Here is a 27,849-nt window from a genome sequence, read left to right on the forward strand (position 1 = left end):
CATTGTCTAAAATTACAGAAAATTGGTATTTGGTACATGAAACCTTACAAATTTCCTGTATTAAAAAAAACTCCTCCTTTTTTTTGAATGACATTGTTCTGTTCAATTGTAGAAATGTCCCGTTATAGAATGCTTCTGTCATTTTTACTCCTTTTTTTCTTCTTCTTCTAGATGATGAAAATAAACGCACTGGTTATGTATGTGTGTAACTTTTCACATACTATCATTTCATAATAAAAGCTCTTCTTATCACGCAGCTGCGCTTGTAAAAACATTTTTCATGCGGAGTTTACTTTTGCATCCCACTCCAGAAGGCCTTGAAGGCATCGGTAGAGGGACAATTGGCTGGATATGTTGGAGGTTGTCCAGTTCTTTTTAGAAATAAAAACCCCACACATTTTAGGTGCTTTTATTACATCTCGTCCCACTTGCAATCCATGCTATATCTAACTTATTTAGTGTAAGCATGATTTACGAGAAGGGCGAGATCAAATATACACCCCATACAGCAACTCTTCTTCCCCATAGCACACTCCATGTGAACAGCTATTTTTATAGAAAAAAATACAACGTACATGGATTCCCGCCTTTATCTCTCCCTCTATCTCCCTCTCCAGTCTCCGTTTCTCCCTCCTGCTTTTCTCAATTCCTCAATTATTAATTCCCTTCTCCAAATCCTTAATGCACACACTCCCTCACCTTCACCGTCATTTGTGTTTTAGACGCATTTATTTACCCGTCTTAACGATTTGAATATCTGTGATTGTTTATTTTTCTTTCTCAGAATTCACTACTCGAAAAATCACTAAATTTGAGAATAATCATCTTTTGAATCAATTAATCACAGAACTGCTGATTCATTAAACAATTGGCCTAACGAGCAAGCTATTTATTCAACAGTCAAACAAATCTTCCAGCAGCAGAACATAATTTACCACATACAATAGGGAGTTTGGGTAACACTACGCAGACGAATTCTGGAACGATGAGAATCTATCGTCCAAAACCCTTTATGACAAAGCAGCCTATATATCGAAATTCGTTGAACAGCAGTGTCGTCCTAGAATCTGGAAAAATGACTGAATTTTTCGTCAGTTCCAAATCTTAGGACGGTACGATCTGCTGTCCCGATTCACCAATTTTCGACAAAGGTCTGTAGGTTGTTCATTGCGATTTGATGGGCATTTTCGATAGATTTACAATGTTCTAGAATCCGTCCCTGTTGCTAACTTTAAGTTAAACCCCTATTCCACAAATAGAAAGGCCGCTGTAAGATCCTTGAAAAAAAGGAAACCTGTTTTGATCTTTCAATGAACTTCCAATGGTCTCCGAAGTCATAATAATTCGACTCTGGATCAAAATCATGTTGGCTCCAAAGTTTTCAAATTCTTTCAATTCTTTCAGCGGTCTCTCAATAAATTGTCAAAGGTCCTAACAATGTTTGGTCTTTCCGTAATCTTTCGACAAATCCCTCAAGTTCTTTGCAGAGATCACTGAAAGACTCATGAGAGATCCTTAACAGGTCATTGAATTAGTACCAATGAAAGTTCATGGGAAGATTGCTGAAAGGTCATTTGTTATGGACAGGATCTCTGAAAGACCATTGAAACATTACTGTAATTCTGAGTTCAGAAAGGCAAGAATTATCAGTCAGTCGTGAAGAGTTCCTTTTGGAGCCACAGAGAGACCGCACATTTAGTGATCTTGGGGACTGCTGAAAGAAGATAGTGCCAATTTTCGGTAATCAATTTGGTCTTTCAGGGATCTTCTTTCTGTGAAACAGGGACTTTAACAAATTCATGAGAACAATAGGATCAATCAATCTATCAATTCTTTATTCACTCAGTCAGGCAAACGCTCAACCGATCAATCAATGATAAATCAATCAATCAATTAATCATTCAAAGAGACCATTGAATCAATCAATCAATAAATAAATAAATCAATCAATCAACCAATCAATCAAGCAAGCAATCAATCAATCTATCAATTGTTTATTCACTCAGTCAGGCAAACGTTTAACCGATCAATCAATGATAAATCAATCAATCAATTAATCATTCAAAGAGACCATTGAATCAATCAATCAATCAATCAATAAATAAATAAATCAATCAACCAATCAATCAAGCAAGCAATCAATCAATCCATCAATCAATCAATCAATCAACTTTTCACCCAATCATTTGATTCATCAGTCAAATCCACTGACTGACAACTTCACAATCATTCCTATAATAGGAGCATACCTGTCATCTTCCAAAATATTTCCATCCGTATGGTATTCCACCAAAGACTTCCAGGTTTCAACATCACAATACAACTTCGCACGTCCGATAAAATATACAGCTTAACCCATGAGAGGCACAATTCAAACGGCATATAGACCCTTTTTCATTCAGTACCAACTCAAAACATATTTATTTTTTGTATTCGGTGTTGACAATGAAAGCATGAGTTTACAAATAGAGGAGAAAATAAAGATAATAAGATGAGGCTTCGTTTTACTTCAAGAAGTCATCACAAAGGGAACCGTTTCGTATCGTTGCAAGTCAGGTACTTTGTTTCTTTTTTTACGCATGTTTGGTAAAACAAAGTATTTTTCCTCATATAAGGTTTTTTTCTGGCACACATCGGCACCTACATTAGTACATGATTAAAGCCCATGCCGCACACAATACTACCAAGATATGAGGAGGATTTTTATTTTTTTATGTACACACACGGGTGGCTAATCAATAGTAGTAGCTCAATTGCGTTTCCCGCCTTTTTTGTGGAAATGTTGTCAAAGGAAAGAAAATAAAAGACATGAGCTCTAAAACAATTATCATCTAAAACAATTTTGGGGTCTATAAAAGAGCACTGGAAGAACAACACGTTGACGATATGAAATGGAAGGGAACAAAATTTGCCGCTATAAGTAATAAATAGGATAGGAAAATGACTATACTATAGAAGGAAATTAGTATTGGTGTGCTATGCATGGCGCTCATTTCATGATCTCAAGATGCAGTCATAATCAGAGGATCGTGCCGTTCGAATCATGCCAGTGGTCAGACAGAAAAACATGATCTTTGAAAACGTCTTTCACAGAATATGTATAGTTTTAATGAATGTCTGCTTTCTTCTTTTTTTCCTCTCTCTCTTTCTTTCACGTTTCATTGATGGTTTGATAGTTATCAACGCTATTACACGATATAGAATAGTAAAAAATATATCACGTTCAGTTTCCATCCATCAAGGTTTGATATACACAAGGTGGACAGTGGGAAAATGTATCGGTTGATCCACTATTAAATCACCTTCGATTTAAAAATTAGTTGCTTACTTCATTCAACGTGAGTGTGAGTGTGGCTTCTTCATACTTGAATATGAATGACATGATGAATAATTCATGAGACAAGTCACAATGCATTGCATATCATCAGTATGTGTCGATTACTCGACGCTGATTGGTCTGCAAATGAATGACGTAAGTGCGGCCAGTCGATATCTGGAAGGCTCCGACCTGACATCAGCCTATCAGAGGCAGAACTGGGCACCATGCATTGTCCCCATCACACCAATAAGAAGCTCTTTCCTTCATCACATGACATTTAACACGTGACTTTTCCTTCTTTGCGAAGTGTTGGTGAAAATAAAATTGTGAATAAAAAAAAATGAATGCATCACTCGCACACGTTAGGAAAAATACAGTGTCAGCTCCACACATTCTCATTTCATTATTTTGCAATATTTTTCTCATCGTTTCAAATCAAATACGAGATTTAATATCACTCAACCTTAAATTTTATTTATAGCAATCCTTCCGGATTAACAGTAGCGAATCTAATTTCGTTAATAAAACTACATAGTTCTCATAATCATAATATAATGTTTCGTAGTAAACTATAAATATGATGAAATAAATTAAACTTTGTCTAATGCACATATTACAGGAACGCCAGGCTCCGTAGCCTCCATTTTCTTCTAGCTTTCAACTTATCAAAGTGCCAAACAAAGAAAAGGGCTTTCTCCTCGAAAATATAAATACACATATATTTCTACAAATTAAATAAATTGATGACAAGACGCAAATGAATTGAATGTTCCTGTACCTAGAAGTATATCTAATGATGATAAAGTTACAAAAATCAAGCTCCATTTCATTGGAGGGCGGAGAGAAGATGGCGAGCTGAAACAGCAAGCACATTTCTCCAAAATAGTTCATCATTCCACGATGAAAATGAATCAATAGTCTGTTTGCCACTGATGAACAGAATATAACCATGCATGTCTATGATTCACGTACAAGCCTCACAGAGAGAATCAACATTTTTTGTTAAAACCACATATAAGTTATAAAAAAATCCCTTTCACCTTGCAAAGAAAAAAAAAGAAGACTGAATACACAACGCGGAAAAATAGATGATAACGTTTATGTTGCTTAGCTACGATGAAGGTGTTACTCTTGCTTGGCTTGGTGGTTGGTTTCGTGGTTCAAGTCCCCTCTTAGCGATGGGGTGGAGACGTCCCCCCTTGCGGAAAATGCACTAAGTACTGAGCTACCCCTAGAGATGCGCCGAAAAGAACTGTACGGATTGTAGCCACCCTGTGACGTCACGAAGAAGAAGAGATAGGAAGAAAAAACAGAAGAAAAGAAATTAGTATAAATACTGGAAAATAATCACACCCAAATCCTCAGAAACTCGGACATACACTTTGACTCCTAAATTACATTCCTCATCAAACTTCATGCGTCTATAAAATGTCATTTCTCGTAAAACTTTAGTTTCAAGAAACTTTCTATGATTTAATTTTAGGGGCAAGGAACAATTTAAACACTGGATTCTATTGTCAAAACTTCGTGCACAAAAGGGTTTCGCAGAGATGAACCAAGTCTTGAACTCTGAATGCAAACTTGGTGTTACAGGATGATGGAAGGTATCTTATTACTTTAAAATCTGATCATGCAAAATCAACCAAGGCAAGATACTTCAACTCATGAACTCTCACCCAAAATATTCTCTTTTCTTCTTTTTGAGTGAAACTGAACATAAAATCGTCTTATTCCGTTTGTAGAACTTACATTGTAAAGCATGCAAGAACTTTATTTACTACCATAACCATAAGAAACAAAATCATGATCACACCATACTCGTCCAAACTCGTTTCCTTGGTTGTTTTTTTTACACATCCCAAGAAAAAAAATCATTATAAAATTATGGAGAAATGATGGAAAGAGAGGATGATTATGATGATCACATACCCGTTGCATAAAGCTTTTGCCATAAAAGAACTCAGGCAATTTTTTTTTGCCAGATTTTTTTAATGTGTTATTTTCAATGGCATAATTTGCTTGCCAGAGTTTTTGTTTATTTGCCAGAGTTTTGTTTCTGGCAAAAGATTTATGCAACGGAGCTCTTGTTTACCACGTTCCTGCTTCCTTTCTCATTCATTTACTACTGTACAGACACTTCATTTCAAATTTATAAGGAACACAAATTCTGCGAGCACTGCGCTTTGCAAGTAAAAAGCTGCTAAATATAGGCATTAATGTGTCTCACTACGATATTGTATTTCTATCTATAAAACATAATAATATTAAAGGATTGGAAGTATAAATTGTTACTGTGTATATAGACCTATATTGTTTGTAGTGGCTAAAAGCTGTGCATTAGACAGAAGCATTGCATTCGAAATCTCAGGTAAAGAATACAATATTATTGTTTTCTATTTTAAGTGAAAATCTATGGTTAGCTAGGTCTTTCGATAGTGAAGTATAAATAGTATTGAACAAAGAGAATAGTATAATGGAGAAAGGGTCATACTAGTGAAGAATTATTTTTCAGATGTCTTTGTCTTCATCGGCGCCCTAAAATCCTAGCCGACATCTTAACCCACCTTCAATTGAGACCTTAGCGCACGTGACGTCATTTAAAAATACACGTTTGTTCTAGTATATACACAGAGGAAAATAAAGAAAAGTTTTCATTTTTTAAGTTCCCGTTTGAGTGAATTGCAGAAAGAAACGGTTCATTGAAATTAATGGAGGGACAGGACCCCTTCATTCCAATGGCGCATCGGCAAACGTCACGTGGTATTAAAGTAAGGCGCCATTATTATTCAGGGCACATGATTGCAAATCTTATGCGAGCACGCGCAGCATCACACAAGGGCCACTCTGCCTACCATTGAAGCTCTAAGATTTGGAGTAAGATGATGATCCAGCCATTCGTGTGCTACTCGCCGAGCTTCGTACAACCTTTGAACCCTTTGGAGTGGCAGATGATGGTGATGAGGTACGTATGATGAAGATGGTTGATCAAGTTTGGATTGTGATTTGAAAGAAAGTCGGATTTTTTTTTCAAATCAAATGCGCAAACATGCACAGGTTTCGAAGAGATGAGAATCATTTAATGCATTCAAATGGTAGAGGTGTTGTCAGAATTCGTGTGCAGGTAAGTGGTATATGAAAAGGAACGAGAAAAGAAAGAGAAAAAAGGTACACATGTCAAAAAAATGAAACTAGAGATGATGCAACAAGGGCTGACTATAGATCTCTGAGCTCATCCCGATGAGGTCTGCATATCTCTGCGATAGCACTCGTTACGTGCTTTTATGATCTTTTCAAAATATATCTGACAAGCAGGCCACATCAGTGCAGTAAGAGTGGTAATGTATTCCAGATAAAGCTTCCATTAGCATCAATTTTTTTCGTTTCATGATAAACATTTGTGTAACATGGCAATCAGAGATATGCAGACGAACTTTGACCCAGACTTTCAGGTAGGGCAGAGGCTCAGGTGATCACTTGATGTATCCCATGTTTACCATGTGGAACCTAGAGTTGAGCTACAACGATAGGCCTCTATTTCTTTACGATCTTTGATGATTTCTGCATGGGGAGAAATATACATGAATATGTAGTGGCATTAGATGCGAAGCGATAGTGGAGCTAACTAGGTTATTCATTGGTGAGGCATGAACTAATTTATGAGCTGGAAATATATAGATTATATTGTGGACAGAAAAGTGCCGGAGTATAATAGTGAAACGTTTAAATATGATCTGGCGTGAAATGCTAAGTAGTTACACACAAAATTACAGTCACATAATTGTGCTGATTTCGCAGAATGAGTGAGGTTCGATAAAACAATTATAAAGGTAACTAATAGGTGAATGCTGGAGATCGTGTATCTTACGCACTTAGTGTGATATCGGACCACTAAGAAGATGAAGAATTTGATTGTGAAGAACTAATTAAATCACTTTTCAATGTGCGTAAGTAAATGAGCTGCCTGAAGTGGCAGGGGTCAAACCTGGAATGAAACGAAATGGTGGAAAAATGGGATGGATTTCAAGATGGGAAAGTTGAACCCAACTGCAGACGGTACGGCTACATGATTTGAAGAGAAACAATACATTTCGCTTATTTCACATTTAACTTTGTTTATATTTACGATTATAAATTACCAGTTCACGTGCAGAGAACTGAAATAAAATCACACCACGTTACAACATGATTCAATATGGTGGTAAGTTTACTGTTATTGATTGGGGTGAGGTAGTGGTTTTACTTTGGATTAGGGGAATTAACCTTATATTAGGGGAAGGTTAATCCAACCGATTTTTTTTTAAGTCATCACCAAACCTTGAAATCAAACTAGTTATTTATCAATGAACAATATCAGACAAAGAATGAATAGACTGCAAAGACTTTGGAGAGACAGATATTGTTAGTTGGGTTTTGATTTGGGAAAAGCTCCTTCCTAATATGTTAAATAAAAAAAATCTAAAATGTGTTTGAAGATTCGAAATTTAAAACAAGTCGTTGCCTATGAGTTATTTGAATTCAAAATATTAACTTTCACATCAGACAATTGCCAAAAATAAATTTGAAACAATATCCACGTCATTCTTGAATACCCACTACAAGAATAATGGGGGGGGGGGTAATCATATTAAAGTATAGTTTATCACAGAAGATTAGAGAGAAAAATAAGAAGGGAATTTAAAAAAGGAAAAGATTGAGGAAAAATGATTAAAATCGACGTAAACCAACACATTAAAGATATAATAAAATGAAATATGGTGAATGATATCGGCAGTACGCACTTCTTGTCTGTTGTTGCTTTATAGGCTATGGAGGCGCTCCAAATTGAAAATAACCAATAAGAATCATGGGCAACAGATTTCCGCTAAAAATGTGTTTCATTTTCTTCCACTAATAGTGATGGATTACTTTTCCCAGTATTAGGAGAGTTACGACCACGAACAAAGAATTTTCGTTTTGTTGGTTTGTAAACGAAACAGCAACCAAAAAATAATAGGAAAGACATAGTAGGTCACAAGGCAAAGCCGGTTTTAGGGCATCCCCAAGACCCCAATTGCAATGAAAGTTTTGAAGTTGGTGGAGATTTTGGTTCTCTGTTTCATATGTTTTTTTTAATAGAAGGGGTGGATGGTGACTTAAAAGGGGATGCTCTTGCCCCTTCATTGCCATTTGACTCGATCAAAGAAACAAGAACTGCACTCTTAACCGCCAGAATGATAGCGGTTTAGAATTTCTATTCACTAAGCTTCAGCCAAAGCAACGTCATTCAACGAGAAATGCGCAAGTACCGTGAGAAAATGGCTGGATTTGGTGGTGTTAATGGGAGAACGATGGGGCCGACAGAGAAAAATCTTCATCGTCGGTATCAGAATCTGCATTGCGGCCCAGAAACTCATCCAAATCTGAAAAATCTGAATCAAGCAATACCGAGGAAACACGGGACGATGTGGTGACTTGGCTGCGTTGCTTGGCTCTGAGCTTGTTGACCTGTGTTTCTGCAAGCTCTACACGTTCCTCGTAGTCCTCCAAGTCGCGCTGTGCGTTGCGGTACTTGGCCAGGTTCTGGTTAACATTCTCCTCCTGCAGGGTGGAGATTAAAAAAAGGAGCAAGACGGTCGTTAGTTCAGTTTCATTACTTTGGTGTTATTGCACTTTGACAGCTATGTGTTTCAATTAAATATGCACCGTCATAATCGAGTTCTATTTGGCTTCTACAAAAACCTGACACATTTATTCATAGTTTTATCGATTCAACGGTCAATGTAACTAAAATACCTAAACGTTAACTTTTCGATCTTGCAATATGGATATCACAGCATTAACAACACATTAAAATGATAGAAAACCAACAAATCTCTAAGTTACGGATCGCCTTTTTTATTGTGCAAAACCAACACTAACAGTTTTTTTAGTCATAAATTGATAGATGTGGAGTGACTTACAGATTCCTCTAGTTGCCTCTTGAGCGTCTTGCATTTGACTGTGAGTTTGTCACATTGCTCCTGGATGCGTTCTGTGATTTTGCGGTCTTCCTCAGACTGGAAGATCACTTCCTTGACGCGACGCTCCTGGCGGCGGACAGCCTTCTCGGCATCGGAGCGGCGGCGAGCTTCACTTTCCAACTCTCCCTCAAGGTCACGGAGCTGCAAATACAATGGGTACAAACACACGTTTGATTCCAACCCAATATTAAGTTCTACAGATATCGTTACTGTGGTGCAGGTACTGTTGATGATTTGTGTTACCGGAACTATTACCGCGCGAAGTGCAATACATTTGAACTTAACACATGAGACTGCTTTAAACCCCAAAACCTCTGATATGATTAATTTGGTATCCTTCAGAAAAAAGTTCATATAGTATAAAGGGGACCTATACACTGGTGATAATAGGAATTCACGATACCGACCATGGACATTAGTCAAGGGAATACTTTGAAATCGACCTGGATACAAAAGAGTAAAAACTCACCCTGGCCTCGAGTTTCTCAATGGTGCGCCTTCCTCCTTTGAGTGCAGCAGCCTCGGCCTCGTCAAGACGGACCTGCATATCCTTAAGGTTTATTTCCAGAGATTTCCTGAACTTCTCGATTTGGACGGAGTGTTCTTGTTCGGTGCGGAGCTCATCAGCGAGGCGGGTGGCCTGAAGTGGGTGAGAAAAACAGATATTTAACCTATTGATTGGAAAGTGATGTCAGCAAGATCACTGAATTATTTTCACTTAATAATTTTTATAGAAAGAATATAACCTAATATGTTTTATATTGCAGTCATAAGCTTTAACTTGAAATCAACTTTGCAAAAGCTTAATTTGGAGGGAGCGAGATTAGAATCTGTCGCAATGAAAATGATGTACTCAGTGTCATCATTATTATCTAAAGGACTGTGTGGATTTGTTTATGGGCTACTAAGGATGAAATAGAAAATTTGCTAAAACAAGAAGAGATGATTACTCACATCAGCAATTGCCTTCTTGGCGTTGTCGTCGTTGTTGCGTGCTTCATTGATGGCGTCCTCGAGTTCGGAAGTCAGGGTCTGGAGTTCAGCCTCAGCCTTGCGGCGTTGGTTGCTCAGGACGTGGTTCTGGGCAGATGTATCGGCGAGGCGGTCATTGGCATCAGAAAGGTCAGCTTCGCAGAGCTTGCGGGTGCGTTCAGATGTCTCAAGGGTGGTGCGGACTTCGTCAAGTTCCTGGATGCAGATCTGGCAGCGGCGTTCAGTGATCTGGAGCTGGTCACGCATATCCTCACGGGCGCGGCTCTCTTCATCGACTTGGACTTGAAGTTCCTAGAATGGATCAACACAATTGTCACGTGGTAAGTTCAATTATTTTCATTCTGTTGAAATATTCCCTTTATAATATGAATTAGGATTATCACGGTGTTCAAAAGGCTCGTTGTGAATGTTATGTCATAGTAGCTTTTAATTATAACTCAGATTTTCGTAAAAAATGTATTTCATTGACCTCAAAGAGAAAAAGATGCGAATCGGTTTTGCTTATTGTATTTGCGGCAAGACACATAACAGTATCATCGATTTTGTTCTTGTCTCATATCTTTGACATACTTTGATTTGGATCTGGAGCTTCTTGATGGTCTTGATGGCTTCGGCACTGTTCCTGTTGGCATGGTCGAGCTGGATTTCCAAGTCATTGACCTCACCCTCCAGCTTCTTCTTTAGCCTCTGTGCATCAGTTTTGGCTTTGAGTTCAGCCTCCAAGCTAGCCTGCATGGATTCCATGGAACGTTCGTGGTTCTTGCTGTAAAGTGGGTAGAAGAGGATAAACGTTCACATGTAAGATGATAACTTCAGATGTGATATTGCCGGAGTACATTGATATTCTAGTAAAATACTAGGTCGGAATGAAGGGGTTCCCTTAACTTTATTATGAATTGATTTCTATTAATAATTACATTCATACATGTCAGAATAATCGTTTCATTTCTAAAGGTCAAAGACAACCATTTCTCATATATCTATTCCTTCCTCCCCCTTTCCTTTATGATTCTGACGCATCATGACTGCCTGGCCACCTCATTTACGGTGAGCAGATCTTACCGGGTGATCTCGAATTCTTCATCCTTCTCAACGATGCGGCGTTCGCACTCCTGCTTGACCTGTGTGATCTCAAGCTGAGCACGGATGACCTTGGCTTCCTCGGCTTCGAGGTGAGCCTCGGCCTCCTCCAATGCGACGCGGAGCTCATCCTTTTCGAGTTCGAGACGCTTGACGAGTTTCTGGAGCTCGTGGACGTTCTTGCCACCCTCTCCAAGCTGGTCGGTAAGGTCCTGGATCTCATCTGAACGTACCGAGAAAAAATGAAATAGAACCAAAGATTGCGTTTATATGGAACTGATTTTGTACAAACGAGATATCTTTATACTAGAAAGATGAGAACAGAATAATAAAACAACTTTAAATATGACTTTAATAATGAATGAAAAAAGTTCATATCATTGAAAAGGGAGGGGGTATTACGTTCAGATATCTGTAGTATTAGATATTAAAAATCATTTTGAAGTCAATTTCGGGAGATAGTCCTCTTAGGAGAAAAAAAGTTACTATAAGAAGCTTTTTGTAGAGTGACACTGACCTTGGAGACTTTTGTTGTCACGGCGGACGTTGGAGATAACCTCAAGGCTTTCCTCGTATTGGTTCTTGACTTTGAAGAGCTCGGTGCTGTATGTACGGGCCTCACGCTGGGACATGTCAAGTTCGACAGCGAGGGACTCGCACTTTTCCTTCCAGACTGCAAGGTCCTTGTCGAAGTTGCGTTGTTTCTTCTCGAGTTGAGCGCAGAGCTGGTTGGCCTACGGAAGGACGAAGGCAAGAAAAGCGGACCGAAAATGGTGAATGACAGCCAACAATTGAACATAAATTATATTCAACTTTGGGATGAACCGCTGTTTTATTTAATTTGATCTCAATGTTTTGAATAATTTTTTTTTTATTTAATTAGTTAATAAAAAATACATTTCATTGTGGTTTGGGCAAAAAGCACTCACCCTCTCAAGGTCAAGCTGTAGGTCTTCGACCTCACCAGTCAAGCGGGCCTTGGTCTTCTCAAGACTGCCGTTCTTGGAGAGGGCGGTGGAGAGTTCTTCCTCAACCTGGGCAAGACGGATCATCAGTTTCCTCCTGCAGAACAAGATATCAACAAGATATACAAGGTTTAGGATAACAGTCTGAAGATTAAGAGTCTTACGGTAGATTATATTCAACTGGAAAACGCCAAGTTATAATCTTGATGATTTCACTGCCTGCCTCCCAAGTGTTGGAGTCTACATCATGCATTAAATATACTCGCGTTAGTAAATAATGTTTAATCCCCATTTACCTCTAGGCAAGACATAGGGCCTATATACAACAAACTTATAGTGGCTCTAACATTTTCTCTGTAATAGAATTTAGCATTTTCCTTGTTTATCTCCAATCATTACATTTCGCTTAGTAAATAAGAATATCCGATGGACTTAGAAAATGGATGCTATCTCACTTGGCCTCTTCGAGCTCCTCGGCACGCTGGACGGCCTCACCGTCGAATTTAGCACGGAGTTGGTTGAGTTCACCGTTAACCTTGGTAAGCTGGCGCTGGACTTCGGCACGGGCCTCAGTTTCTTCCTCATACTGGTCACGGAGTTGATCATTGTCAGCCTGGAGTTGTCTGAGCTGAGAGGCAAGGGAGTTCTTGGCCTGCAAAATAATGTCAAATTACGATCGGTATTAAAATATTTCTTTAATTATCATTGACTCTAAAACTTTCTGATTGTGATTGTGATTATGATTCTGGTCGCAAGTCATATAATCTCTGTTAGAATTACTTTGCTACTGTTCTTATTCCATGAAAATCATTTATTTGGTAAATATGATATCATGTCTCGTTCACTTATGTTCAAATCACCGTAAAGGCGAAAGCAAATTACAAATCCACTATTTGAGTGATCTACTCTAGTTCTTAATCCTTACCCTGGTCTCCTCGTCGGAGCTCCTCTTGTATTCCTCAAGCTGCATAGCAAGGGATGCACGAGTCTTGTTGAGTTGAGACAGTTGGTTCTCAAGGTCTTCAAGCTGGCGGGCCAGGTCGGAGTTCTCGCCACCCAGGCGAGATTTGGAGTTCTGGAGGTCATTGATGGCGCGGTCACGCTCGGCCAGAGCTGCGTTGGCCTCACTGAGCTGGGCCTCAAGCTGGTGGCAGCTCTTCTCTGCGCTGAGCTGCAGAATGAAATGAAGAAGCAGAAACCCTTACTTCTCGATCCAAGTCCCAATATGCCAACGAGTTGTATTCAGCTTTAATATCTTCGAATATAATGAAACTCAGACTTCTTCGTAATCATATAACTATGAACAGAAGAGATATTATCTAGATTTTCAAGAGAAATGTTATTAAATGATTGATATTGGGGATGTCTAATGCTCTACTTACCTTAGCCTTGGTGATGTAGTCAACGTTGCTGCTAACATCCTCAAGCTCTACTCTCAACTGCTGGCGTTCCTTCTCGATCCTATTTAAAATGCATGGAGAATAACGATATTGTAAGAGGTTATGTTATCCAAAGGTGAATATCAATGATATCCAGAGGAAAAGATTTAAGATCAATATGGAATGTCTACTGTTAAATATTTTGGTTTTGCTTCACCGTTTTGAATTAATATTGAATTCTAGATTTTTCCATATATACTTAACAATGTCGATTTTTTTTTCTTTTCATGATGTCATTGATGTGCCGAACATTAAGAGATAAAAGCACATCGTCTTCACGTCAGCATAATTTCTTTGAATATAATACCTTGGTATTATATTAAAGTATTAAAGCTCACTTTGATTTGCTCCTGTTCACGCTCTCAAGGTTCTCTGTGAGTTCGGCGACGGCATCAGTGTGCTTCTTGCGGAGCTGTGAGGCGACGGACTCGTGCTGGACGATCTGGTCTTCAAGCTCGCGCTTTAGTTTTGAAAGCTCGGCTTCGCGTCTCTTGTTGACCTCGATCTGAGCGGCGGTGGCACCTCCCTGTTCCTCAAGACGGTCACCAAGGTCTTCAAGCTCGCGTGTTACATCAGCACGCTGCTTCTCGGCCTAAATTTTGAAGGAGAAGTAGTGTCAATGATTTTTGATAATGTCTTATAGTAGCAGAAAAATACCCTCAGAAGTGAAAGAAGTATCCATTACAAATTGTTACTGGTTTTGTTGAAATTCTATTTTCATTTTTCGAATCCAACCTTTTAATGGACCTAAATTAAATTTGCTATCAAACTTTGTAGACATTTTTTTGAAACGTGAGGTAATCACCCTCATTATGAAGGGGCCATAAGTAATAAATCCTATGATCTTTATATTATCTAAGGATATGTCAGCTCACTAAGCCATACTATCGTAGCTAGTATTCCCCTTGCACTATCAGTATTACCTTCTATGTATTTGACCTCTGAGGTATTCCAGTGCGAACAAAGCTATGGCATACTCCGCAGCTAAGAATAGACCCTTGCCTTCAACGATCCAACCCAAGGCGAGTTAATGGACCCGTTTTAGGACCGATGACGTATACACACTCGACACGTTGTTATGTCTGGTATGAGCCCTATGTCACGCATGCTTTTAATTTGAGCCTAGTGCGATTATTTATTAAACTGTTCATTTTGGAAGTCAGCCTCAATTTTTATCTTCATATTTCTTGGCTTTCTTTGAAGTATTCGTAAAATGAAATATATTTTGTTGACGCTAATGCGTTTATTGGATTGTAAGCTATTTCAGTCAGATAAGATATTTCATTTGATTTAATGGCATGAATAATAAACCTATCTAATAATTGTAAACTAATGTCTAAATAACTGTCAGTACCACTGGTGTCTCAAAACAAATTTTGATGCTTTCATTTATACATGATCGACAGAAGGGTCTCCATTTCAACGACATGCCTCGCTCGATCTGCAATGGTGTGTTGCTCTTTCAAACATTCTTGACATGACCTATCATCTCCTGGTAGGAGGTTGGATTCCATTCTGAATACCAATCATCAATTACCCCCTAGCACCACCACCTACCCCCCATTCAACGTCACTGCCCAATGTGCAAAATTATCTAGCGAACCATCCCTGTGATTACCCAATGCAAACAATCTTAAGATCTAAGGTGTGCTGTACTGATATAAAATCGAAATCACATTTCATCACCTCATTTTATTCTGAATATGTTTCATTGGATTTGTGTTTTTTGCCTCGAATGGTTTTAGAAAAAAAATACATTTATCATTTTCCATGATATTTCAAACGTTGACTTTAAAATTGATATACATCCAATAAAACCGCCCAAGGCTTAAACAAAAGTTGGGATTGTTATAAAGTGATTATCGTATTCTACGAAATTATTACTGAAATACATGAAGAAGATTCATTTTGAAAAATCAATTAAAATTGTCACTAGGGCGATATAAATTATCGTGATTTACTGCTTACCTTGGCACGATTCTGTCTCTCTGCTTCCAACTCCTCTTCTAGCTCTTCAATACGGGCCTGGAGGATAGAGAGAAGAAACGAAAATATTCCATGACGGATAGATTCAAGATAAAACAAACATCATGGGAGAAAGGGGAGGATTAGAGTGATGGAAGGATAATAAGCATAATCATGAGCTTAGGAATATAGAATAAAATATATTTCGCCAGTACAATACTGTTTTCACACATGTACGCAATATCCATGCCCACATCCAACCCACCCACACACACAAAATATTCATCAAACTACATCTATCTAAGCCCGTCATCAAATAATGTTATGGTAAAGACATTTTCTGCAATTTCTAAGGCGGGAGATAAAACCGGGTTAATAATAAAATTATCATGATAAGCAGGGCCCGCTGGTAGAAGTTTTCAGGACTGAAGTGGCTTCCCTTGGTAAAATATGACCTTAATATTATTATTATCATTATCATAATCATTAAAGCTTAGCAACTCATTAATGAATGTTTCTGCAAAGAATGAAAATTAACTCAAATATCCACAATGGTAATAATAAAAAAATACATGTTAACGATAACAATAATGATGATAATAATGATAACAATAATAAAGATGATAATCTCGCAAATTTTAGACTCTGATTGTTGTAGTTAGAATAATCATGGCTTTCATTTGAGCCACCATGTAACAGGATTATGTTTGTAATTCTTTGTTGGTAATATTGCCCTTTTCAATTTTCAAAATGACGGCTAAGATTCGATACAGCATGGTTTTACAGGAGTTCTGGTATATATCCAAAAATATCTAATCCAAATTCTGTATGACATCCTTAATCGATTAGGAAAAATCCGAGTAAGAAAGGATGACAGCATAATAATATTCACAAGCGTCTCTTGCGCGTTGCCAATTTGCAAGGCTTGGGCAAGCTGATAATCCTTTACATAAACTATCATCGTCCTTTTAACTTAGCATGTTCCTCAGCGGCACATTGTCCTGATTATCGATGAATTCTACCTTCAGTCTTCGGAATGTTGATATATCCATGCGCACGGATGGTTCCCCATTAATCTTTCCACCATTCTTTTTCGGACTCTCATAATTGTAGGAATAACTATATTGCGTCCAGCCCATCTTTGATATAAATCCTTTGAACGACAAAATTGGTCCTACTTCTGCAACTCGAAAACAAGGAATGCTAACTTCAATCGTCTACCTTTTCACAACCGCTTTCTTCGCCGAGGAACTCATTCTCCTTGCATGCGTCAGGCTAACGTCCAATGGCACTTCGCTTGTCATTAAGCTAGTAATTGCTCATTATACTGGTTTAGGTCTCTTTATCAAACATTAGAAGTAAAGGAATGTCGCACTGTAATGCATAGATTAACACCCTCTTGAATTCTATTCAGAGGAGAAGTTAGCATGCTGGTCCTCGACATCTCCTTGTGCTATTTCAGGCTCGTTATTTGTCGAGTAAACTGGTCTTTATTTGCCAATTAAAGTGACTCAGGAATTGTCCTCGTCATAACAAGTCATAATGACCCAGTGACCCCATTTTCATGTCATTTTACGACCCCTCCATTTCCTTTGCCGTCCGACGGTGACGTATCTTTGGATTTTACTTTTCAACTTCGGCCTGGATTCCTCGTCTCTGTCAATAACTTCAGTCAGTCTCTGTTTTGGTTTTTCATGTCGTCCGATCCTTTCATTTTACCCTCCCCTTGTACAAAAGATGCATATATACATACATTCAATTTCAAATCATTTTTTTGCACATGCATTTTTCTTGTGCTAGTTCTTTGACCATCCATAGTCCGTTTTGGATTCCTTTTCATTTCCAATTTCCCTATTAGTCCTTTTTTTTTAGCTTACATTGCTCCTTAAAATATTTTGTACAGTTTAATTTTTTATTTCGAAAAATGAATTTGCCAATTCCTATCTACATCGACTTTATATTACATTACACTTTCATTCACCAATGTCTTGATGAAGCTATCATGCTGTTGAATCTTTTTAACACAATGAATTTCTGCAAATATCAATTTCTGCGTGCTTTAGCCTTAGTGATCAATAGTCTATTTCAATTATTGCTGTTTTCAATTTGTTTCTGATTCCATTCTTAAGATGCATGTGTTAGTAGTTCTTTCCGGACCAATTAAACAGTCATTTGTAATTTGTATTCCTAGTCCTTCCCATCTTATAATTCCAATAGAAAGTGTGTGTTCCTCACCTATCTAGGCCATTACAAAATGTGGCTCAGATAAGGGCCCATTAATGTTCCCTATCGTACAGTCTTCACATTTCAAGTAATATATTAATCGAACAAATAATCAAAGCATGCATGAATCGAAAAGAAAGAATATGGTCTAGCTACCCGTTTGGTATAGTTGTTCCAGTCCAGTAAGTACTAGTCCTACCTTGTAAACCTTTCAGTGTGTACCAAGAATCCTTCCGCATGCACAAGACCAACCCCATGACTATCGACCATGCAAATAATAGAATGTAGAGACTCGGTAGATGCCTACTTCATAGAGTTTCCTCATGCCCGCTGCACTGTCACCCAACTCATAGCTGCGCCTGATGAGTTGTCTGGACTTGGCGCTCAATTTGTTGTAGTTGATGTTGCTGCCTGTGGACGAGCTGTAATCCGTTACATATCCACCGGTGACGTTCCTTTGAACCACCTTGCTGCTACTACTGGCACTACTACTGGAAAAGCTACTCGACATGGCTGCTGTTGTGTGTAGGATGCTATATCCAAGTTAATCAGAGAGAGAGAGGCTGATGCTCACTCGAAGAAGGCTTCCACTCGAATGAAGTGAGTAACCAATGTGAGGTGTAAGCTCCGAATATATTCCAGCTGTATTGCACGCTCCCCTGTGGTGACTGCTATCTCCAGATAAGGCAATAGCAATGATAGTGAAGGGCAGTTGGGAAGTAAAGACAGGACCGCCTTGCTCTTGTCTCAACTCTAGAAGTACTGATCGATGATGGGAAGGCACCGACGCCTTTTAACATTCCGTGTCTTGGAAGGGATGATGGGTTGGGATGCGTTGGTCTGCCCACTGTAGCCTGCTGATGTCATCATCCAATCGTGATGAGCTGTGAGAGCATCGGCCAATCAGAGCCCAGCAGGCGTGATGCCAGCTCTGAGCTTATTTGGCATTGGTATGCGTCTGGCTGGCAGAGCCTCTTCTCACTGTCTACGCATCGTGCATACCACTATGCCGGTAATCCGACCCGAGTCACCCCCGTCCCAATAGCTATATATAAGGCTTGCTTCGGAACGTCCATATGTGCATACCTTGCGTCCTAGTTCGTATCACACTAGAAACGTGGGCATATCAGATATACGTTATATTGTCAAGATCATATCACCAAAACACTGTACTGTTCATAACCCAACATTCGATAGCACCTTGAATTTCTGGGAGGATTTTGATACCCTCCTTTGTGACCCTAGGGTAATGCTTGGCATTCCGAACCAAATGTGGATGCCCCATATTGATAATGCAAAGTGACATCACATCTTCCATTCATTATCTGACCAGTGACACGTTCACGGTGAACATGCCATCATTGCCATGGCACATAACCATCATGGTGCCATTCATTGAAACCTAGAAACCCACCCATCTATCCTCCTACCTTTTACCCTCCACATGTCCGACATATCGATAACATCATTACCGCCTAACCCAAACAAGCCCCTCTGGAATCACCATAAACATCCCCTCCCATCTCCCATGGAGTCAATACACCATTTCTAATGTTATTGTATCTTGGAAAAGATACCCCCATTCGACCCCAGCACTTGTTTACTTCTTCGAATGCCTTCCCCCTTGTTCCTTAGCCTATAAACATCCAGCAAGATAATATTCTCGAGCAGTACGAGAACTGTCATTTTTCTCGACAAATTATCTGTATAACAGGTATGTCAGGCATGCCACTGATGGTTTCACATCTCCCACCCCTACTCTGATTCCCAGTGCTTCCCTTCTATGAAGTCCTATCCAGTTGACATTACAACCTCTCTAAACAAACCCTCTCCCCATGGGACAAAATGCCAGTCTTGGCATTCTCCGTGACGTGTTTCACTTCCTATTACAAACCTCCCTGATCTACGGTAGATATGGACATAGTGCCTAAACCCATTCCCTGTCTAGACCGAACTACACACTTCAACTCTTCTTCAGTACATTTTAGGCCATGCCATTCTTAATGTTGTGGCCGTGTGCAATGGTCTGATCTACTCCATAAAATGATGCAGGAATCGTATGTCGCTTCCACAGAGGGCTAGTAGGTCTGGGCAGCGTTAACGAATATGGCTGCATGTGATAGATATTACTATTCGCCCTACACTGTTTGCTCGTTACAAAGGTGATATTTTTAGTTTTGATCAATCAAACTCATAACAGATTTCCGCAGACTTTCTTTTCATAATAGGCGACGCTTCTGTGCATGCCTACACAATGATAACAATCTTCATGAGATATGAAGTAACCGCATGTCCGTTTGCTTAGCTCATCTGGTATAGTGGCTTATCTAGATTGCCGATGTGGGCGGTTCTAATTATCTCTTAACCAGATCATTGTCCCTTCTCCCGGTACAAATGGGAATGTCCCAGTCACTCGAAGCGGCCCTGGGTCTGGTATTTCTGGAATGTTTAAAGGAGAACTGGCGGTCGATTACCAAGCTTGTAAATATGTCATGGCTGTGAGCCCGTCGCCTGGCCTCTTTCTTAATGTTTTGATGGAGGTCGTATGCTGGTATACAACCTTCGGGTGCACAGTGCTTTGGAATCTGTACTTGATGAGGTTGGTGTCTTTACGAACTTCATATATCAAGGAAAGACATGATGATTTTTTTTAGGTGTATTATGCTACTCGGGATAATCAGCGCTAACCATTTCTTGTGGTAAAACTAGTCAGATAAAATCAGAATGGTCTCAGGAAAGCAATCCTATATAGACCTTAGTCTGATTCTGTGACACATTACTAAAGTTGTTATAGACATGCCTTACCCTGTGACTCACATTTATTTCATATGACAGCTCGATATTCTCTTGAGGTTAGCGTCGAGCCATATGCCGTCTGTCGGATTGTGATATCATTGATTCCTTTGCTATGACTAGCTCTGAGAATTCAATGTGGAGTAATTGTCCATGTACATACAACCCAATTCAGTTATTTATACAGTAGAAATATAAAAATCAAATGCAACATATTGCCTCCATTTTAGATCGCTAAGATATTAATCAATTGATATTAAATATTATTGCACATGATCATAATGATTTTTCATTCTGAATGTTAGCTGACCATGCAGTTGATTAAATAGAAAAATGCTAATATTCTTCAGTGTGCTTGTGAACTTTAGCAGGCCTTTGGATAAACATATCGATATGATTGATAGTGTCTGACAAAGTTATTATCTACAAAACAAAGACACATACTGTAGAACAGTATCTCATTTGTAAGTAGTCCACAGAGAGGCCATATGTTCTGAACGTACGTGCCCTTGGCAGACAACAAGGCAGAATGCAGACGAGGCAATCTCGAAAACATATCCCTTGTCAGGAAGCATGTCGGAATGTTAGAAACATGGGCCAGCTGTTTAAACGGGTGGTCCAACATTTCTCCCTTGCACTCATTCAATATGACTGCAATGTACACCCTAATCCCGTCTGGGTAACCGAGTCTATAAGTGCATGTGTTGAGTAATGAGTCCATTGCCACACGATAAGCCTGTCTACTGCCATTGCATCCGTACGGGCCTGGTGAAGGTTTGCTCCCATCGGTACATTGCTGCCTTGGTAATGATGATGGGCACAGCAGATAAATTACCACAATACTATGCGGGGAATTTTGAAAGCCCCCAAGGAGTACCTCTTTCTTTTTCCCGGCGCCAAATTGGCAGCAATTAACTGGTCGAATTCCGTTATGAATTGCCAATAGCTTGGCACGAATGTCCTAAAGCCTTTTTCGACCATGCATGACGATGTTAATGTCCACCTAAGAAACATTGTTTTAATGCATGCACGACTTATCTGTCCTGTTTCAATCCCTGCATTTATGCATTCCAGATAGGCAGAACAGGTGTAACGCATTCCTTTTTCATGCTAATAGAATAGATGACGTGTATACTTCTTGCCAAGTAAGTATAATCTTGTATTGAGTCACTTTGAAATCTGTATAATTTTCTGAAGAGTTGCCAAGCCTAGTTGGATTCAATTGATCCAAGCCGGTCTATGAATATGTTTCATATTACTTTCTCAATGGCTTTCATTGTTCTTTTATGAATCGAGTCCAAAAAATCGAGTTCAACCATGAGTTAAGTTGAATGAAACTTGCTACACCTAAGGAATACTCAAATGTCTAAATTTACGTCATAATTGTATTATCTTATTGGCTGTGTTATGTCTACATCGTTGTATTTACTAGATCTCTCCCTAGAATCGATATCACATAGATTTTTTTTTACATTCACTGTAATGTACACTGCATTTAAAGTCAGCCCAATTAGTTTTAAGGAAAGCGATGTCTTTAAACCATTAAACACAGCATGGCTGCAACTATGTAACATGGGTCTGATAATGTCAACATGGCCAGCACAACATGATCTGATTACTGGCTTTGTAAATTATGTGTAAAAATGCGCTACATATGTTACATGACACCCCACATGTGAGCTACATAACCTGTCTTCAAAGGAAACCGAACTCCAGGTATATAATTTGATGCATTCCTAGCATAGTTTTCGTCTATTGATATTCCATGTTACATAAATATCCCGTCTGCGCGCAAAAATCATCACCCCAAATACAGAGATTAGTTCGCGGAAATTGAATTTGGCTAGGTGCGGATGAAATGGCATGTACATTGCTAAGACTCGTTTGGTTGGACGCCCACTCCCGAAAAAAATATGGTTCAGGAATGGAGATATGTAGTGAATTTCATAAATAGCCCACAACCACGTTTGCGTTCAAACAGATGGATATGCTAATTATAATTCTATAACATGACACAAGAGAATTGCACATTAAACTTCAACAGAAATTCATGAAAAGTGTATATGACTGTCAAGACTCCGCATGTCCTCTTTTAAATGAAAAAAAATCCGATAGAAAGAATTACATTGCTTGTTCATGTTTTTAGATAACATGGAGTTTTAGCAATCACTACATAGTCGCTTTCTATACCGCGGATAACTTTTTGTCAAAAGCCCTTCAATGACAGAACAACCTTTGTCGAAAATCGGTGAATCAAAACAGCAGTGTCGGCCTGGACTTAGAGCAACCGGCACATATCCAATTTTTTCATCTGGTCCGAATCTTAGGACGATCTGCTGTCCAGTTCCAGCAACTTTTGACAAAAACCTCTTAGCTGTCCAATGTGATTTGACTCTCAAAGGAATAGGTCGCGTTATACAAAGCGTCTGCGTGATGATTGCAAAAATTCCCTGATAAGTATTTAAGAGACCTGGGTGGTGTTTCACAAAGCTGTTCGTAAAGTTATGCACAACTTTACGCACGACTGGAACCTGATCTTAGGTCCTACATCAGTTACATAGGAATAACATTTAAAACAAGAAATGGTCACCAGTCGTGCGTAAATTCATTCGTAACTTACGAGCAGCTTTATGATATGGGCCCCAGTGTCAAAAGACGGATTACAATATGGTTTAAAAAATCCTGAAATTGTGGCTTTTAATTACCTGACAGAAAATGTATAGAAAAATGAACAATTAAAATATAATTTTAACAAACTTTATGAGAAAGATATCTTGTATACTCAACATAAAAAAAAATCACACAAACCTACCGACAATCTTCTTCGATTATTCTTCCTCTCTCTCTCTCTCTCTCCCTGTCTCTATTGCTGTCCTCTTAGTCCCAAGATTACACGCACCATTCATAACTTTCATTGGTGAATAAGATTTTTTATTGAAGAGAAATAGCAACATCCAGTTTCATAATATAAACAGCAAACACTAATCAGACGATCACACCATCAATAGTTTTCATCATTTAGCATTACAGTTCTACATGTTGCTTATTTTACAAAGTCTTTGCCATGACTGAAACATCTTCGTTAATTTGGTTTCTTATCCATGTTAAAGTTGCACTTATAGTTCAAGATCATGAATGGGAATATAAGAACACGCAAAACTATGACAAGTCGTCTGTAATTTTACGATCCGGTTCAGATCCAATTATTGGTAAAATTTTCGAAATTTAGTTTGTTGCATATTGCAAAAGCCTGTCAGTAACTCTATAGAAGTACCAAATTTGGTGTTGAACTTCTGGTCAACTGCAGTTAAATAAGAATTCTGCATTTTTTTTATCTGTAATTTTACGGTTTTTCTTATTCTAGCGACGAGTCGAGACCTGACTTTTATCCTCAACACAAGGTAAATACTTTCTTAAAGAAGTTTTTAAAAGAAAACCTTTACGCAAATAGATGTTTCAATATGGCACTTCTAGGTTGCAATTGCAACAGGGAACTTACCTGAAGTTCTTTGATCTTTCGCTGGAGCTGTGCCACCAGGCTCTGCTCATCCTCAAGACGAGTGTTGAGCTGAGACACCTCGAAGTCACGCCTGCAAAGGTTAGAGAGTGAATTCGTTTAGTATAACGGTCTCAGAAAAGTGGCCACTCAGACCTTCTTGTCACGTGAAACACATTCTCCGATAAAATTGGGTAATTGCGTATCACCAGCTATTGTGATTTTTGTGCTTTGCATTTGTAGAAAAGGTGGAAGATGTAAAAACATTGTGTCTCAATAACTACTAACTACTCAAAATGTATGCAAATTATTATTTTCAGTGATTTTCTTTTTCTTGTTACACTAGAATACCTTTATATAGATATTCCTCAAACATGTCGAACATTACCCTCATAACCAAAGATAAATCTGAAAAGTGGATTAAAACTTGAAGATAGTATACAGAATGACAAGTTGCAATGTAATGAATAATCTCTGGGCGTACGAGGTGAATCCGGTTACCCCGACCCCCACATCAACATCAACATCGCCCAAGCAGGCACACCCAATCCTCTTTCCTCTCCTCTCCAAATCGATCCATGACTACAACATACCACATCTGGGGCCTGTTGCATAAAACTTTTTACCTGAGAAAACTCTGGTAAAAACTGAAAACTAAGGTTAGTCTTATTTCTGCCATTGACTTTAACATAGAGCAAAAACTCTGGTAAATACAACCTGAGTTTTCTCAGGTAAAAAGTTTTATGCAACGGGCCCCTGGTGGGTCTTTCATAAAACTGTTCGTAAAATTACGCACAACTTTACGCACGAATGAAACGTGTCCCTATAGGTAGGCAATCAGCTACATAGGAATATATCATGTAGCACAAGAAAGGGCCACAAGTCGTGCGTAAAGTCTTTCGTAATTTAGGAAAACCTTTCTAAAACGGCCCCCGGTATACAGAGATGGCAAACTTACTTCTTGATGGCGTCTTCCATCTCGCGCTTGGCGTGCTCCAGTTCTTCAACTGTTTCCTGGGTCATCTTGAGGTCACCCTCAAGCTTCCTCTTCACCTTCTCGACGTCGGCACGGATCTTCTTCTCGTGTTCAAGATTGTCTTCAAGCTAAAAGGGACCAAAAAATATTCGCTTGAAACGTGGAACAAGACTTCCGAATTATGATACGGACTGGCTATCGTTAGAAATTCTCCGGTAAAAGGGTTCAATCTCGATATATATTTCCAAGAATTTTTACATTTGAATTTCAGATAAAATTAATCAACGTGACGATGCCCTTATAAGATTTCAGGGATACATAAATTGGTTAAATATTATTTCAAGTCCTTTGCTCGTTACTTTTCTCCAAACTATCGCTTTCGATTAGATCATTACCCAAAACAGAAATTGAGTATAGGCTATATTTTAATGAGATATGTTTTAGGCCAATCAACAATACGATGGAAAGAAAAATTCTTTTTTTTCCTTCTGATTCAGATTTTTGTGCAGGAACCAAAGAGAAGCAAAGGCTCTACGTGTGACCAAACCCGAGGCGATCAGTTACTCCAACATCACTTGTATGTCCATTATCAAGGTTGCATGTACATACAAGGACGTGCGCAGATCATATTGGTGTATCTGCGGAGGACCTACGAACCGGATTAACTTAGACCATGGTCTTACTCTTTGTTAAAGTTATGGGAAGCCAAAAATGTCAAATTTTGTTTACATTGTATGTTGATAATTTTCACTGTGCTCTTTCCTAATTCTTGAATACTGTTGAATGGTAAAGACAACCTATCTAATTTACCCTACTCATATAGTTAAGAGAGCCAATTGAGCCCACACATTGAACCTCTTCCCTCAGAGATTTATGCTGCTATTGGCTATCCATAGTTAACCCATGACTTTATACCAGACTTCAGAATACGGCCCAGAATGTTCAAGGTTGTAAATACACAGAGGGGTGAATACTCACCTCGTCAACAGAAGCTTCAAGCTTGGCCTTGACTTTGGAGAGATGGTTGGCCTTCTCCTCTTCCTGCGCCAGTTGGTCCAAGGTCTTGGAGTGTTCTTCTTCAAGGTTGGCCTTCTCCCTTGACATCTTGGCAATGACCTCATCTTGAGCGGCGATGTCGTCGTTCAGGCTCCTAATCGTAGCGTCCTTCTGCTTCTTCTCCTCCTCGGACTAATGGAAGCGAAGGAGAAGCAATTGGGCGCTAGGATCATAAAGCTCTGAGGCCGATCTTTTTAATATCATGCCGATTTGATTTTTTTGCCAACGCAATTAATTATAGCATGGTAAATAACCGATTAAGATAATCAAGAAAATCCGAGAGCAACAATCGCAACTTGTCTTAAAGGCGGTGCAAGTGCGGTGCTATTAATTTTGCTTAATAGTTTACTTTAATTTGGGAGCATGAATTAGCGGCCTCAATAACTAATGATATAACATCTTATATATTGTGCATTACATTTATGAGGAACTGAGTACATTTATAAACATTGTTTTGTTTTGTTTAAATCTCACTATACAAAAAATATAATATAATGGGCTATAAATCATTCAATAATAAAAATAATAATATTTAAAATTGTATATTAAAAACGGCAAGCAAAATTGAAATTAAAGAATTAATTATTCAAATAAAAATTAAACACACCGGTTATAAACTCGAAAGTTAGTTCGGGCAAATTATTAAATGTAACTTAAGTAATAAAGAAACACTATCAGTCTTTATTAAATATCTAGTTCAAATATTTTATTATTATCTTTAAAGCTAATTTCCTTTTAAAATTACTTAAATTTTTTTCGTTATCTATAACCCTGACTGTACCTCATTTCGAAATCCACTTACTATTATTATTTGTTATCAATTTATATAGGAATTTATCAAATTTTCAGTTTAACAGACATTTGGTGCTATAAAAAATACTTATATTCCTTCAAATTAGATTTGTGCGCAGTAGTCGGAGCATTTAGGAAAGTCGTTTCTATTTTTTTTTTTGAGCGTGCTCAACTTTTTATTTTCATGACAATTTGCAAGCGTGAAAGTACGTTTTCTACATGAAATGGATGTATCTTCTTACAATTTTAGCCCCTGAACATTCACGTTTGACTGTGACGGGGCCAAAGTTTAAAAAGATATAAAATGTGGATTGACTAATGATAACATATATTTTGCTATCCTCTATCATTCTTCGAAAAACTGGCGATGTCGATGAATTTAGATGAATATTTTATTTAATGGATGAGAAATTCAAACTATGGCACTGCAACTGTAACCCACTGATGAAAATGAAGACCAGTTTGTAACAGTTTTAGTGAAGTATCATGTGCAAATCATGTTATATTTAGATTTAACAAAAAGAAATAAGGCGAAACCTGCCTGCCCTTAGCTCCACATCTATTTAGTATTAAGCAATATCAGATTAAATCAGAATTTACATCATTAACTAGGACCTGTATTCATTAAATTAATATTTTGGTCTATATGAAAAGGCCCAATGACTGCAGTTAGTTGGTTACCTTTTTTTCTTTTACTTCATAAAGGGCGAAATAATTGATATAAAACTATTATTTTTGTCACAGGCAATTATA

The 27,849-nt window shown here is 38.4% G+C and overlaps 1 protein-coding gene across 7 annotated transcripts in view; it reads right to left on the reverse strand.

The window, feature by feature from the left end:
• Positions 1-2,405: 2,405 nt before the first annotated feature.
• The window catches only part of LOC446191 (myosin heavy chain), a 70,445-nt gene continuing 45,001 nt past the window's right edge, over positions 2,406-27,849 (reverse strand). For 5 of the 7 annotated variants that reach the window (XM_041617567.1, XM_041617566.1, XM_041617565.1 and 2 more), the window contains 17 exons: positions 26,227-26,436; positions 25,231-25,376; positions 24,276-24,366; positions 15,764-15,820; positions 14,134-14,387; positions 13,739-13,817; positions 13,282-13,527; positions 12,812-13,008; positions 12,321-12,453; positions 11,909-12,125; positions 11,374-11,614; positions 10,882-11,074; positions 10,273-10,602; positions 9,788-9,958; positions 9,259-9,459; positions 8,744-8,896; positions 2,406-4,591 (listed from right to left, as the gene is read on the reverse strand). In XM_041617567.1, coding sequence (XP_041473501.1) covers positions 4,445-4,591; positions 8,744-8,896; positions 9,259-9,459; positions 9,788-9,958; positions 10,273-10,602; positions 10,882-11,074; positions 11,374-11,614; positions 11,909-12,125; positions 12,321-12,453; positions 12,812-13,008; positions 13,282-13,527; positions 13,739-13,817; positions 14,134-14,387; positions 15,764-15,820; positions 24,276-24,366; positions 25,231-25,376; positions 26,227-26,436 — 3,066 coding nt within the window. In that variant the 3' untranslated portion in view covers positions 2,406-4,444. Of the gene's footprint in view, positions 4,592-6,165; positions 6,254-6,813; positions 6,878-8,743; positions 8,897-9,258; positions 9,460-9,787; positions 9,959-10,272; positions 10,603-10,881; positions 11,075-11,373; positions 11,615-11,908; positions 12,126-12,320; positions 12,454-12,811; positions 13,009-13,281; positions 13,528-13,738; positions 13,818-14,133; positions 14,388-15,763; positions 15,821-24,275; positions 24,367-25,230; positions 25,377-26,226; positions 26,437-27,849 lie in introns of those variants that run through there. The other 2 variants (XM_041617569.1, XM_041617568.1) reach the window with 2 other exon arrangements.

The sequence above is a fragment of the Lytechinus variegatus genome, chromosome 10 (assembly GCF_018143015.1).
Source record: "Lytechinus variegatus isolate NC3 chromosome 10, Lvar_3.0, whole genome shotgun sequence".
Lineage (NCBI taxonomy): Eukaryota > Metazoa > Echinodermata > Echinoidea > Temnopleuroida > Toxopneustidae > Lytechinus > Lytechinus variegatus.